This window comes from Poecilia reticulata, chromosome 2 (genome assembly GCF_904066995.2).
Source record: "Poecilia reticulata chromosome 2, P_reticulata-male-v2, whole genome shotgun sequence".
NCBI classification, from domain to species: Eukaryota; Metazoa; Chordata; class Actinopteri; order Cyprinodontiformes; family Poeciliidae; genus Poecilia; species Poecilia reticulata.
This window is the reverse complement of record NC_088831.1, coordinates 35007063-35022176: the sequence shown is the minus strand read 5'-3', so window position 1 is coordinate 35022176 and position 15114 is coordinate 35007063. Positions and strand designations below refer to the sequence as shown.

At 38.3% G+C, this 15114-nt stretch overlaps 1 protein-coding gene across 1 annotated transcript in view; it reads left to right on the top strand.

Moving 5' to 3' along the window:
- The first annotated feature begins 704 nt into the window (after window positions 1-704).
- cps1 (carbamoyl-phosphate synthase 1, mitochondrial) overlaps window positions 705-15114 on the top strand; it is a 69645-nt gene continuing 55235 nt past the window's right edge. The window contains exons 1-15 of the mRNA XM_008403821.2: window positions 705-1094; window positions 2696-2805; window positions 4087-4231; window positions 6338-6427; window positions 6516-6572; window positions 6661-6753; window positions 6843-6932; window positions 7156-7284; window positions 7474-7580; window positions 7751-7892; window positions 8103-8180; window positions 10620-10718; window positions 11063-11158; window positions 14580-14769; window positions 14912-15069. Of these exons, the coding sequence (XP_008402043.2) occupies window positions 969-1094; window positions 2696-2805; window positions 4087-4231; window positions 6338-6427; window positions 6516-6572; window positions 6661-6753; window positions 6843-6932; window positions 7156-7284; window positions 7474-7580; window positions 7751-7892; window positions 8103-8180; window positions 10620-10718; window positions 11063-11158; window positions 14580-14769; window positions 14912-15069 (1710 nt within the window). The 5' untranslated portion in view covers window positions 705-968. The remainder of the gene's footprint in view (window positions 1095-2695; window positions 2806-4086; window positions 4232-6337; window positions 6428-6515; window positions 6573-6660; window positions 6754-6842; window positions 6933-7155; window positions 7285-7473; window positions 7581-7750; window positions 7893-8102; window positions 8181-10619; window positions 10719-11062; window positions 11159-14579; window positions 14770-14911; window positions 15070-15114) is intronic.

Sequence of the window (15114 nt, the reverse complement as noted above, 5' to 3'; positions counted from 1 at the left end):
TTTGTTAATCTTTGCAAAAGTGTTTTATTATTACAAACTGAGCACAATCTGTTCATTTTCTAATGCTTACAGGTATTCCCCAATCTGTTCAGGTCCTGATACTCACACTCACATTGTTCAGACTGCTGAACGCAGCAGAGTGGCAGTCAGACAGCCTTCTCCACAGAGGACCAGTCTTGCAGCCATCAGCAAATACACAGACCACTCTAATCCCACCACCATGCAGCTTGTCTGTGGATGCTTTTCTTTTTTTTCTTTGCAGGCAATTTGCCTCAAAGAAAAGGCTTTAAAGAGTTTGTTGCACATGAAGCACTCTCTACAAGTTTGCCATAAGCGGGTGCAGTCATTCCCAGTGGGCAGGCATTTTGTGTTTGTTCCAAGCACAAAAATGCTGAAAGTGTACCTAATAACTCCTTACTCTTGTATTTTTCTCCCTTTATAGACTGAAATAAATCTGAAAAGATCAATAAAATAACTTGGTGTATTTTAGTTTTATGTTCACCCATATAAAGAGTTCATGGTCAACTGATAATTAGATAAATATAGTATTAAAGGTACAGTTTCACCTGCAAAACGTCCCCAAAAAACATCCACCGTCTTAATTAATACCTATAATATAATAGGTCATAAAATATATAAACGGATATCTAGTAGTTGCTGTTTGGTATGAGATAAAATAGGGCGTTTATCGTTTCTTTTTTGCATGGAGGCCAATCTAAACACCGTCCGCTTCATGTGTTCAGAACAACAAGTCTCCGGCGGCCAATCCGCTGCAACTTTTCAAGCGCCCACTTGAACTGTTAGCCGGTGGCCACTGAATACACGAGGAGAAGCTCGTAACTATTTCCCTCAACATTTAAGATATTTTAAATAGCATTCGTTTTTACCACATTTTCGTTCAGACTTGCCCTCCTTGTTCGCTATTTGCCTCCCGTGCCATTTTATGAACAGTGTGACTTTAGGTTACTATGACCAAAATCTTGTTGGCTTGCGGCGTGGTTAAATCTCTGAGACAAGGATGGATGATTTGCAGGGAAGTGAGGAACACGTCAGGCTGGCCGCGACTTCAGTCTGCGAAACTTTTTAGTGTCAAGGTAAGAAAACGGCTTGTGAGTGAAGGGTGATAAACTATAGCTGCGGTGACCTTGTAGTTTAAAGACTCATTCACTCAGAAGCGCTGCAAACTCGTTGGCGTCCTGGTCATACATATCTGTGTAAGCGTTTGAAAAGTAGCCACTCCTCCGAAACAGAAAAAAAGTTGGAAGAGTGTCTGTCGTTCAACGAAGACTTGACTTTCTTGTGAAATAAAATTAAACGCAGATAATTTTTTTTATAGCCTATACTTAATACGTTTTGTGTGACCTAGTTTTTCCCCTACCTTCTTTTTAAAATCTGTGTATTTATCTCATCAGCCCTGTTTCCTTAGAAGGGATGCTGTTTGTGCCTGAGATTTTCTGACAGCTGTCTGTGCAGCTGCTGGACTTGAGCGCATCACATGCATAAATCACACTGTTGCATCATAGTCGCTCTGATTGCTCTGTACACCTCATTCAAATATAGAATTCCATGCAAAGTTAATTTGATTAAATAACTTGTTCTACCTCGAAAATAAAATATATTACAAAGTGAGACGTGTTTATTTCTGTTAATTTTGAGTATTGATTACAGCTGATGAAAACTCAAAAAATTGCTTCTCAAAAAAATGTAAATGACATGACGGCAAACTAAACGCATGCACACATTCAGAGCTTAGGTCAATTTAGAGTTGTCATTTAGTCTAACAGTCGTGTCTTTTAATTGTTGGGGGAACATATTAAAGCAACCAATGAATTAACTTTATTGAATAGTTTGTGTTGTTATTCCTTAGCCTAGGTAAGACACCTGTGACATTGTACTTGGTTAGGGAGTGACTTAGCACAACCCCGTGTCCTGACTATGTCAGTGTGTTGACTTTTAGAGCACTGACTCCAGCGGCTCAGTTTGCTTAACAAATCCAGCCAAGGCTTCAGTTATTGCTGTTATCTGTTTACGTTTTTTCAACTTTCCAGTTGAATTAGTATTAAGCCACAATCATCAATAATGGATTAAATAAATGCTTGAGACATAACTGCTTGTGTGCAATGAATCGATGTGAGTTTCATCATTTGAACTGGACTATTAAGTGTATTTAGATACAGGAGTATGCTGTCAGTGTATTACAAGCGAGAATTAATTAAACTTTAAAGCAAATTTTAAGCTTTTAGTGGGTCATCACTGTCAGTATTTTAGACAGAGAGAGAGAGAGAGAGAAAGAGAGAGAGATATTAATCACTCATTGTTGCATTTTGTATTCATGTTGGTGTTTGCTGACACTGCTCCACAGTGGGTATCACCAACCTTTACATTCATATATTTATCTCCCTCGATCTCCCCTCTCTCCTGCTCTAACGCCAACCCGCTCTCTAACTTGTGCTCACAACAGTTGAAGAGATTTGTCTGTCTCAGCATTCGCAGCACATTTCTCAATGACCTGCAGTTTCAGCACAAAGTCCCAGTGGCTCACTGGCTGCCATATCCCTCCTACTCTCAAAATCTACAGGCCATCTTATTTCAAAGTTTTGCCTTTGGTCTGTCCAAACTGGGTTTAGAAAAAGAGAATACATTATTCTTGGGTGAGATTTCACTTGTCATCTGTCTTCCTTCTTTTAACTCCCAGGCACAGACGGCGCACCTGGTCTTGGAGGATGGTACCAGGATGAAAGGGTTTTCCTTTGGGCACAATGGCTCTGTAGCTGGGGAACTTGTCTTCAATACTGGCCTGGTGGGGTAAGAAAGAAACGTAGTCTTTTGTTGTTAAACCATTCGATCTTAAACAAAACTGTACTCTGCAACAAATGTCTGTCAGATAAAGAAAATAAGACCAAAACGAAAGTGGCTTCTCAGAAAGACTTGTGGAAAAAAACTAGGACACTCCAGTAAATTTTTAAATCTTTATTAACCAATGTTCAGATATTGCCTCCTGTCATTTCTGAATAACTGAAAAAGAAAGTGATTCTTAATCCTGCTCACACCCACAAAAAAATGTTTGACTTGCTGCAAAAATATCCAGAAAATGTGTTTTGTAACAAAGGAAAAGGTTAGGACACATCACTTCCTAATTGCTAGTGTTACCCTTTTTGGCTGAAATAGCTTCAGTGTGAAACTTCCTGTAGCCTTTTAATAGTCTTTGACATTGATCTGAGAAAAACTTGCCTCACCCCTCACTTTCAGCTGTGAGGTGTTTGAGAGGTTCCTTGCATTTATTGCTCGTTTCAAATCACACCACAGCATGGTCGATGGCTCTTCTGCAATGTTTTAGGTAATTATATGTCTTGGTTTTATTTCTTCTTCAGTGTTAATTAATTTTTACAGATGGTCTCACATTTTAATTAAATGTTGTAACAAACTAAGTTTTTTTAAGGAGTTGTTTTGGACAGCTAATGCTGAGCACAAGAAGAGCCTCCTGTAGGGGTCTGTTTTACAGCAGATCTGAAGGGTCTGACTGAAGACCATCTGTTGCTCAGGGTTATCCATCATTGTCTTAAAGCTTACTTTTTGGCACAGTTGGATCCAGGGCAGTTCTCAGAACTGATCTGGCCTTCTTTATGAATTTATTATGCATTCCTAGTGACTGACTATGACGATCACACCCCAACAGACATTAGCAGAATGAACTGTTCTCTTCACAACAGACTTATAGAAAATCTGCAGCATCTTGCTGCAAACCCCGAAGGACCCAAGTCTTCTCAAGAAGTACAGTCTGTTCAGTCCCCTCTTCTATACCACTTTGTTGTTGCCTCTGCATGTGCCTGCTTTTCTTAAGCACCCTCCAACACTTGGTAGAGTTCATTATGAACTCTATGATGGTTTTCTGGCAGAGTCTTACTAAAGCAGACAATCTACAAACCATGCTATTTCCAGCATGTATATAGCTATACATTGTAATAAAAGTAGCTTTGGACGAAATAACTTCATATATTAAGATTATTAGTACATAGACAAATTAAAAAAAACAAAAAAAACCTAACACTGAGTTTAAGTAATACCTCACTGGATTTACTGGTTTAGGTACCCTGAGGCCCTAACTGACCCCAGCTACAAAGGTCAAATCCTGACCTTGACATACCCCATTGTGGGAAACTATGGCGTACCCAACACCCAGGAGCTGGATGAGCTTGGCCTGAGAAAACACGTGGAGTCGGCAAACATCCAGGTATTGCATGAAGGAGAGTGTGAACGGTTTCAGGAATTCTGTTCTGAATGTTAAACTATAAACAATTCTTACTCTGTGATATTTTAGTGTGTGTTTTTAATGTTTTAATACTAGTAAGGATAAAACAATATTTGATTACTTATATATATTCCCTTTCACATGTTTTAATTGCATGCCTTGTTATAGAAAATTAATACACCTTTTTAAAGTGCTATGCCTAAACTGTCTTTTTGCTGTATTGCCTTTTCTCATAATTAAATATAGCTATACATAGGTATTGTTTTGGTTGCCAAGTCAGCCATTTGTTTGCTGAATGTTTTATGCTGTGATAAGAGAGCTACTGCAAGCAATACCCACTATTGATCAAAATCACATTTTTATTACTCCTTTGCAAAATCTAATGGGCAAGTTTGGGGTGTAAAAAGAGATGTGCCTGTCTCTTCTAGATAACATTTGGGTTTGGAGTTAATGTAATACAGTCTTTTTTCAACATTTGTGATAGTCTGTGGTTCTACAGTTGTGATCCAGATTTGTTTATCTTACAGTAGCAAACTGTGGTTCAGGGCCAAAGAGTCAATTGAGAGGTTTGCATAACAACACCCAACCACTATGACTTAAGTGGGGCACTACAGTTCAAAAGCTAAAAACTGTGCATTATACAACTCTTTATCCAAGTAGCTTATATGTCCCCAGAGAGCTTCATAGTTCCTAATTGTTTTAGAACTACAGGGAGAATTTACAGATGAATAAAATGTTTTTTTCCTCCAGAAGGACTAGTCATACAGGTGCAACCATAGATGTTTTTTAGGCGCACCACTGAGAAACTCACATTTGCAACCTCTATAGAGCCCCAAGTGACGGCATCAGGAAATTAAGAATTGAATAGGATACATGTCTGAAAGATGGTTTAGCCTAAAACTGCAAACATGAAAGGCAATACAGCAAGGTATGAGTCCAGGGTGGTGATATAGACAGGTTTAAATTGAGCCTCCTTTGTGGCAAATTCTTATATCATGTACTGTACCTTAGACATTTATGCTTGGCATTTTGTTTCTTGGTTTGTTACGTGGTTAACCACACAGATCCCTCTATAAACTTTACCGGGTTCAGAACTCGCCATCCCACGTCGTCTCCAGAATCCCATCTACTCATCAGAACTACTAACCACATCCCTTTAAGTTTTATCTTAAAGGGACTTCACTGGCTCCTCATCCATTACGCATTGAGTTCAAAATCCTCCCATTAACATCCAAAACCTTCCAGAAGACTCTTTTATTTTACTCATATCCTTTGTGTTTACACACCATCTTGCATGCTTCATTTCTCTTTTAACTCTCTTTTCTCCATGCCATGTGCCCATCTGTCGACGTTGGGACTCAGGTCTTTTAGCTGCTCTGCTCTCTATGTTCTCTCTATAGTACTTTTTAACCTTAAGCTCACATTAAGCTGTGAATGTTAAGTGACACTGGAAAGATTTGAAAGGTTCTTGCAAATAAAATGCATTATTATTAAAAGTTTTAAATAAAACTTGAGAAAAAGAACTTAAACAGCAACATGCAAACTTAAGTAATAATGCTCTTCTGTTTTACAGTGGATAAATACTAAAACACAAATAAACATTTTCCCACCTCTGCATAAGAAAAAGTGCTGAATCAGCAGATTTAATGTTTACGTCCATATTCTTCTGTGGGAGGCTGAATGTGCACGGCACCAACAAGATTGAGAGAGATTATTATTGTGTGAGTTTTGTTGAAATCTACTTCTGTATGCCTTTAAATCCTCAGGATTCCTTTGATCCTTTAGGAGAAACAGCATTTATATGCAGGTCCACACTTTATAACAGCATTGCTTTGTTTTAGATTTTTTTTGTAGCATAAAAAATAGCATTGAATCAATTATAGCATTGAAATTATTTAGTGTTCTGTGCATATTGTTGTTCCTGAGATAATGGGGCTTACCTTACCTTCTTGCTTGTTATCTTCTAATATTTAATGCAAATGTTGCAGTTGTTTACATCACACTCTTTTGAAAAATCCATCAAACGGACTCAGGTTCTTATTAACTAGAACTTTCCTTAAGGGTAATATTTTACTTTGATGCCAATAGGTGTCCGGTCTTCTTGTTCAAGACTACAGCCATGAATATAGCCACTGGAATTCTGTCAAGTCTTTGGGTCAGTGGCTACAAGAAGAGCAGGTTGGTTTTCAAATGACCAAGCACTCTGTGCAGCTCCAGAGGTGAATAGGAGCCTTTTTGGAAATTAACTCTCCCTTCGACTTTAAAGGTCCCTGCACTGTTCGGAATAGACACAAGGATGCTGACCAAGATCATCAGAGACGAGGTCTTGTACATTTTAAGGTTTTAAGCTCTGTTGCATGGAATAAACTGAGTAGCTGATCGCTCACTGATTTGTTTTTGTTCCTCTGCAGGGCACCGTTTTAGCAAAGATTGAATTTGATGGACAGCCTATAGAAATATCTGATCCCAACCAGAAAAACCTTATAGCCGAAGTTTCAACCAAGGTGGAAACAACAAGGCACTTTTGTTTTCATTCCTGCTATTAAGAAAAAGCTGCAAAGATTTTTATTCGCCATGTCACTGTTTCCGTTAGGAAATCAAAGTTTTTGGAAAAGGGAACCCAATAAAAGTTGTGGCTGTGGACTGTGGCATTAAGCATAATATAATCCGGCTGCTGGTTAAGGTAGGAATGGCAAGACGCTGAATTTGTTCACTGTAAATTCCCTTCACCTGTCATTGGTGCTATAAATTTGAACGTCAAAGTGTAAAACTTGTGTGACTATGATTGTTCTTCTTATAACATATACATTTTAAATGTCACTGCTACTTTTCTTAACTTTGTGAAAAAAAAGTTAGCCACATAATCTCTAAAAGACAGTCCATTGCATGTATCTCTGTGAATGCAGCGAGGCACAGAGGTCCACCTCGTACCGTGGGACCAGGACTTGCTGAGCTTAGACTATGATGGCTTGTTTATATCAAATGGACCAGGAGACCCATCACTGGCTGAAACACTCATCAACAATGTCCGCAAGGTATGAATTGGATGCACTGAAAAATGTTTGTGACCACTTAAAGAAATAAGATGTAGAAGAAAGAGACTTTTTAAGGAGAAATCAGAATCGACCAAATAGACTACAAATTTCTGATTAGTGCATTGATAATCTTAATGTCGTAAATTAGGTTTACATCTAATTTGTAACTGAATTAGTTTTATTCCCAAGGTGCTTGAGAGTGATCTGCCTCAGCCGGTGTTTGGGATCTGCATGGGCAATCAAATCACAGCTCTGGCAGCAGGGGCAAAGTCATATAAACTGCCAATGGGTAACAGGTGAATAAACTCATTTTTATATTAAATAAATACACGTAATTAACACAAATCCCAATCATTAAAAGATTCTGTTTATAATAAACAGATTTTTAATTTTTTTTTAAAGTTGCCTCCCTTAACTGAAAAAGAATAAAAGTATTTAGATTTGATGCATACCTGTCATTCTCCAGAGGCCAGAACCAGCCAGTGCTGAATGTGATGACAGGACAGGCATTCATTACAGCGCAAAACCATGGTTACGGCATAGACAGCAAGTCCCTTCCAGCAGGCTGGAGCCCACTTTTTGTCAATGCTAATGATGGCACCAATGAGGTTAATTTCACTCTACATGCCTGTCAGTACATCTGCATATTTATTTTCATTTGTGTTGTACATTTCATTTTCTTAATAGATGTCATTCAAGCAGATTACAAACAGTCTTCAAACGTTTCCAAAAACAGTTTTTAAAATACTCTCTTGTTTCTGGACTGCTATCAGTAATTTTTGTTTGATTTCTTTATGTATAATATGCATATTTTCCAGGGCATCATGCACAACACTAAGCCTGTTTTCACGGCCCAGTTCCATCCGGAGGCTAAGGGTGGTCCCACTGACACTGAGGTAATTAAAGACTTTGATGGTGCTGCATAAAGTACCTGAATTCCATACTGCAACTAATTAAAGGTTTATTCAGAGGATTCAACCAAGGTAAAATTCCACATATTCTGCCAAAATAGGACTTGCACAGATGATGGCCTAGAAAAGTTGAAGCACTTAAACAGTGGAGTTGGCAAATTAGAAATAGAAATAATTAATATATTTTTTTGTCTCTTTTGTTAGATGTTGGTAGGTTTTGGTTCTCTGTTTAAAAAAAAACCCAAAAAAACTATTGGCATGGCATTAATGCAACAATGAGAGGTTTGGATTCAGGTTTTTATTGATGATAAATAAATATTTGTTTTGAGACGTTCTACTTTCAGTGTTTCGCAAAATTATTCATGTCAAATGAGTACTTTCACATTTTGTCACATTACAAAATGTGACAAAACATGAGCTAAGAGGCTCATGTTAACTCTGGAAGAGCTGAAGGAAAGAGCCCAGGAAAAATAATCTATCAAGAAGACAGCAAAGAATCTGATCTTTATGGAAAGCAACAACATATTAAAAGCCGTTGTTGAAAGAACACTGGAATAAATCTGGTTTGCAGTAGGTCAAAACATGAAGTGGACACAGCAAGCATGTAGGAAAGTGCTTTGTTTAGATGACACAAAAATGTAACTATTTTGCCCTACATATAGTTGTACAATTATAACCCTGTGCATCACCCAGAATATACCACTCCTGTGGTGAAGCACATTGTTCGCAGTATCATGCTGCTGTTATGCTTGTATTGAGCAGGTGCAGGGAAGCTTCTAAGAGTTTATAGGAACAGGGACAGGACAAAGCTAAAATCACAAAATGACAGCAAATACCCCAGGGCAGAACAACAATAGGATCGTTTAGATTGAAGAAGCATATTCAGGAATTGGCATGACCCAGTCAAAATCTGGATCTCAATCCAAATCTGAAACTGTGGCTAGAGATGAACATTTTAAAATGTGCTTCATCCACTCTTACTAGGTTTTGCCTTTCTGCAAAACGGAACAGGCAAAAATACCAGTTTTTAATCCCCGGTACAAAACATCAACTTACACTTTTGAGATTTTTATGTATAAAAAAATCTTTAGACTTGAAATCCTTTTCCGTCCTCTTCACAAACATTATCTCCCCTGTGTGGTCTTTCAGTTAAAATCCCAAAGAAATACAGATTGTACATAAAATATTAATATTACGCAAAACTTTGTATAGCCACAAAGTTTGTGCAAGTCTGAAATAAAGATTAAAATCTGTCTGGACAGCAGAATGTATTGCATCGGTCTCCAGGTCATTTAGAAAAATATTGATAGTGCCCACTCTTCTGCAGTAGAGTGTCGATGGTTCTGTGTGATTGTCCTTATTTTCTTTCTTGTTCTACCATGTCAAAAAAGGAAAGATTTTTCTTTTTTTTAATTTACTTTTTCTTTTAACCATATTAATAACAGGCATTCAATAAGCACTTACCTTCTGCAAAGCTCAAACAATTTCTATTTTATTGCAAACACTTTTTTCCAAAAAACACAAAATTGACTTTACTGAATTTTGTCTATTTATGTAATGCCATAACTGTGTTTGCAGACACATCAATAATGTTTAGGACCCAAGATATTTACCTTCCCCTGCTATCTGTGCCTAATTTGCATTGTGTAGAGATTTTCACTTCTTAGCGTCAGACTTCTTGAGGTTAGTTTTCAATCAGCAGGTGTACAGTGATGTTTAATACCTCAGAAATACCATAACTGTATACAGATTGCATAAAGCAGCAGAACATTAGCTTTGAAGACTGCTTTGATTCATCCTCCTCTTCCCTGTATTCACTTGGTACACTTGGTGTATCACACTTTAGTTTTTATAGTTAATGCGTAGCTTTTGTTCTGTTATTCTGCTTGCAGTCAAAATTAATAATGCCATTTCAGGCTGATATGACAAGGTCACACTGTACTTTAATGTTCCCTTATTAAATGTAATGATATTAAAATCAACCTGTATATTTTATTATGTATTTTTCATAATAATTGTTTTATTTCCACTTGTTCTATGGGTTTTCTGACTTCGATGAGCAATTAAATTAGATCTTTTTTTAATACAATTTTTCTGTATAGTCAGTTCATTTAACTTCCTAGGTAATTTTCAATCAATCAGTCAGTTTAATCTATAAAGCACCCTTCATACTTAAAGCAGCTCAAAGTACTGATTTTGGTGAGTTATTTTGTTAGTAAGGAGAAATAGCTTCAAGATAGAACAATTACACTTTTTGTGGGGTAACAAGTAAATTCAAAGAAATCAATTCCTGTCTGGTTGTTTCCACATGTGTCACAGTCTCTTTAATAGTGTTTAAAGATTTCTTTATATTTCCTTAGTAGGATATTATTCAGTATATTTCAGAATATTATTTTTATAATTAAAATGTCTTTGTTTCCACAGTTTCTATTTGACACCTTCATATCCTTGATAAAGAATGGAAAGGACACTAACATTGTGTCAGTGATGCCCAAGAACCCCTGCATCCCCCCCAGAGCACAGGTACATGAAGTGCTTCGCATTTCAATGCTAAGATTCATTAACATTGGTGCATGTACAAGCTAAGAGAACGTACCAAACAAGATGTTTTTGAAATATATCAGAACATAAATAACTATATCTGCATTTGGTAAATACTCAAAAATAGTCAAGGATATTGATGTTAGATTACAGAAAGGTAGCTAAAACTTTATGGACAAAGTTTTTTCGTTGCAGGAGTTGCATGCGAATGAAAGAATTTAGTTTTTCTCCATTGCAAAAAGAACTAATTTCTGCATGTTTGCTTTTAGTAAATATGAAGCTTTTCACTATTTGCTGTATTCACATTTTTTTTTGTCATGATGTAGGTTTCAAAGGTGCTGGTGCTGGGGTCAGGTGGTCTGTCTATAGGCCAGGCTGGTGAGTTTGACTATTCTGGATCTCAAGCTATTAAGGCCATGAAGGTAAGAGGATCATGATGTCTCCTGTTGGTGTACAGATTGTAACTGTAAGCAGTAGCAATGAAAATATATTAAAAATGCACTTGTACCTAAATCCATCCATCCATCCATCCATTTTCTTCCGCTTATCCGGGGTCGGGTCGCGGGGGCAGCAGCTTCAGAAGGGAGGCCCAGACTTCCCTCTCCCCAGCCACCTCTTCCAGCTCCTCCGGGGGAATCCCAAGGCGTTCCCAGGCCAGCCAAGAGACATAGTCCCTCCAGCGTGTCCTGGGTCTTCCCCGAGGCCTCCTCCCGGTGGGACGTGCCCGGAACACCTCACCAGGGAGGCGTCCAGGAGGCATCCTTACCAGATGCCCGAGCCACCTCAACTGGCTCCTCTCGATGTGGAGGAGCAGCGGCTCTACTCTGAGTCCCTCCCGGATGACCGAGCTTCTCACCCTATCTCTAAGGGAGAGCCCAGCCACCCTGCGGAGGAAACCCATTTCGGCCGCTTGTATCCGTGATCTCGTTCTTTCGGTCATGACCCAAAGCTCATGACCATAGATGAGGGTGGGAACGTAGATCGACCGGTAAATCGAGAGCTTCGCTTTTTGGCTCAGCTTTCTCTTCACCACGACGGACCGGTACAACGCCCGCTTCACAGTAGACGCTGCCCCAATCTGCCTGTCGATCTCCCGCTCCCTTCTTCCCTCATTCGTGAACAAGATCCCCCAGATACTTAAACTCCTCCACTTGAGGCAGGACGACCCCCCTGACCCGGAGAAGGCACTCTACCCTTTTCCGGCTCAAGACCATGGCCTCGGATTTGGAGGCACTGAGCCTCATCCCGGCCGCTTCACACTCGGCTGCGAACCGCTCCAGTGAGTGTTATTTAAATAAATATTTAAAATTCCTATCCACACCGTATTTCAGTTCACATCAGTAATGCACCAAGGCATACACTCATTTCCACTTTACAAGACACACATCTGCTTGATGAGCAGGTGAGTATTTTAGAAACTGTTGGTCTACTTAGAATGCCAATGACAGCTATTTCTTGATCTTATGTAGAATTGTCCAGAATTGAGAAAATAGCCTGTAAGCAGCAGCCATCTGGATGATATTGTCTTGTTTATGTCAGAGGTAAAGTGAGAAATGCTGACTATTTCCAGATGAAAGAAAACCAATAGCATCTTAAATAATCACTCATTATAACCAAAATATCCTTTAAGTGTGAACATCAAAGCTTCTAGGCTACAGCAAAAGAAAGACACTGGTTTACATTCTTGTCAGTTAAGGACAGAAATCTGAGGCTATATTTGCACTGGTTCGTCAAAACTGAATAGAATTTGGTGTTAACAAACATGAATGAATGGATTCACCCATGAATATTTTCCTGACATTAAGCTTCATTTAAATGTTCTGGTCTACCTGCGTATTGATACTGACCATGTCCATCCATTTGTGAGTACCACAGGATAACCATCTGTGAGTACCACAGGATAACCATCTTCTAATGGTTAGTTCCATTACACTGTAGAGTTTAAATAGTCTCCACCTGGTCTCTTGAAAACAACAATATTTCAACTGCACTCCAATGAAATCACAGTCACCAGATCCTAATGCTGCAATGCACCTTTGGAATATTGCGGTTTGGGAGATTAACATGATTGGTGTGCAACCAATAAATTTGTGGCAATAAAAGGGCAATAAAAACCAATATGTCTGAGGAATGTTTTTGACAACTTGGTAAATCTACGGTATGTCAACAAGATTAAAAGCTATCAGTCTGTCCGGGATTTGTCCCATTAAAGTCGATTTCTCAGGATGCATCTCATCTTGGCCAATCAGCTGTTACTTTTACTCTGCACACTGACTTTAGGAAAATAAAGTTGTGATAGTGACTTCAGTAGATTGTGGGTTTTCTCATACAAGCTGCTAGCTTCAGGTTGTTTAGTTATAAAACTTTACACATTCACTTAATTAAGGAAGATACAAGTCAGCTGGCTCCTCTGGATGATTTATCTAGAAAAATCAAGGTCATGCCTGCTCAAAAACAACTGCCAGCTCTGGGCAGGAACAGGCAATGCATTGAAAGTAGGACTCAGTTTTACAATACAATTGACATATAAACAAGATTACAATGGTTGGTCAGTTCAGAACATGATATGTTGTTTTCTTGTCCTAAATAGATATATCGGTGATTATATGGAATCCTTGACATAATTGATCTGTGTCCCAAATAAGTATTCCATCGATGCACTTCATTATCAATTAGAATGATCCAGACAGTGTTCTGAACAATATGCAAAGAAAGAACTATGCTTTCTTTGTCCATGTCTGTATGTGAGAGTAAGAACATATGAACTGGCCACCGTGTCTTATCTGTCCAGTTAGGTCTGACCCAGCTAACTGTAGTTATCTAAACATTGTTTCATGCTGATTTTTCACATATTCCTGTCGCCTTAAACTGGGAATTAAAGACCCCCCTCTGAATGATCATTTTTCTACATCAGCAAGGTGTCGGCAGACTCTGTTTTATTGGCCTAAGCAGGGCTTACCCTGAACTTTTATTGGTAACAACTTTGTGTTTTAGGTTGTTGCCTTGCAAGCGTGACCTACTTTTCTTTTTGGATTCAATTAATGAGACAGATACCCTGAAGTGTTCCTTTCAAAATGCAGATGCTTCAGAAGTGTTTTGCATCCTTGTGACACCCTTGCTGAGTTCTTCACAACTTTTCCACATTCATGGTGTGACGCAGTATGTTTCAAAGGTATTCATTTTGTGACATTACAACTGCGAGCTTAAAGTATTATAATGGGATTTTAAGTGACAGATCAAGATCACATAACATCCAGTTATGAAAAAGGGAAATGAAGCTATGCTTTTCAATGTTTTTACAGATAAAAAATATGAAAAATGTGGTTTGTATTTAGTTTTATTTAAACTGGAGTAGTTAAAATGAGTAAATGTATCCACTTTATGCAAAATTCCATGGAAAAAGGAAGTAAGAAGAAATTGCTTTTAGGCTGTGAGAAATCGGGCTTGCAGTTTACCAAAGAGCAAGCCAGATTTGGCAAACTGCAAATATTGCTGATGATGTCCGATCGTCAACAAAGGTGATCGGACATGCAATACTAGACAAGGTGAAAGACTGATACCCCAAAGTACATAAGTACTAAATATATTATATTTATAAAATAATAACATATACAGTAGCTCAATGTGCAGACCAATACTCACATGAATGAAGTTTATGACTTTCCTATCATCTAGTACCAATAAAACTAGATTCCCAGAAAAAATGGTTTGGACCACTGTTTCATGGACTCACATCTTTGTTTCCTCTCACACATTCTTTCTTTTTTTTTTTTGCAAGGTCAAATGCAAGGTAAGATCATATTGGTTCATTTTCAAATTTTTATTTATTTATTTTTAATTTAGGAGGAAAACTTGAAGACAGTGCTGATGAACCCTAACATAGCATCTGTTCAAACCAATGAAGTGGGCTCCAAGCAGGCGGACTCTGTCTACTTCCTGCCAGTGACTCCACAGTTTGTAACAGAAGTGATTAAAACCGAGCGTCCTGACGGGATTCTGCTTTCTATGGGTGGACAGACTGCACTTAACTGTGGTATGATGTGTTTGCAGTTGAAAAGACTAGAAAATCCACTTATTGAAACTTTTATTGCAACCAGTGTGCCTGATTGTATTTCCTTTGCTTTAGCAGATTCAACATGTTTTAATTACATGTACATAAATACAATTCTGTTTAGGAGTGGAATTATTTCAGCGTGGCATTTTGGAGCAGTATGGGGTGGAAGTCCTCGGGACCCCAGTGGAATCCATCATGGCCACAGAGGACAGGCAACTTTTTGCTGATAAACTTATGGAGATCAATGAGAAGATTGCACCCAGCATTGCTGTGGAGTCAGTAAGTATCCAAATAGGATCCCATATGTAACTTTTACAGTTTATT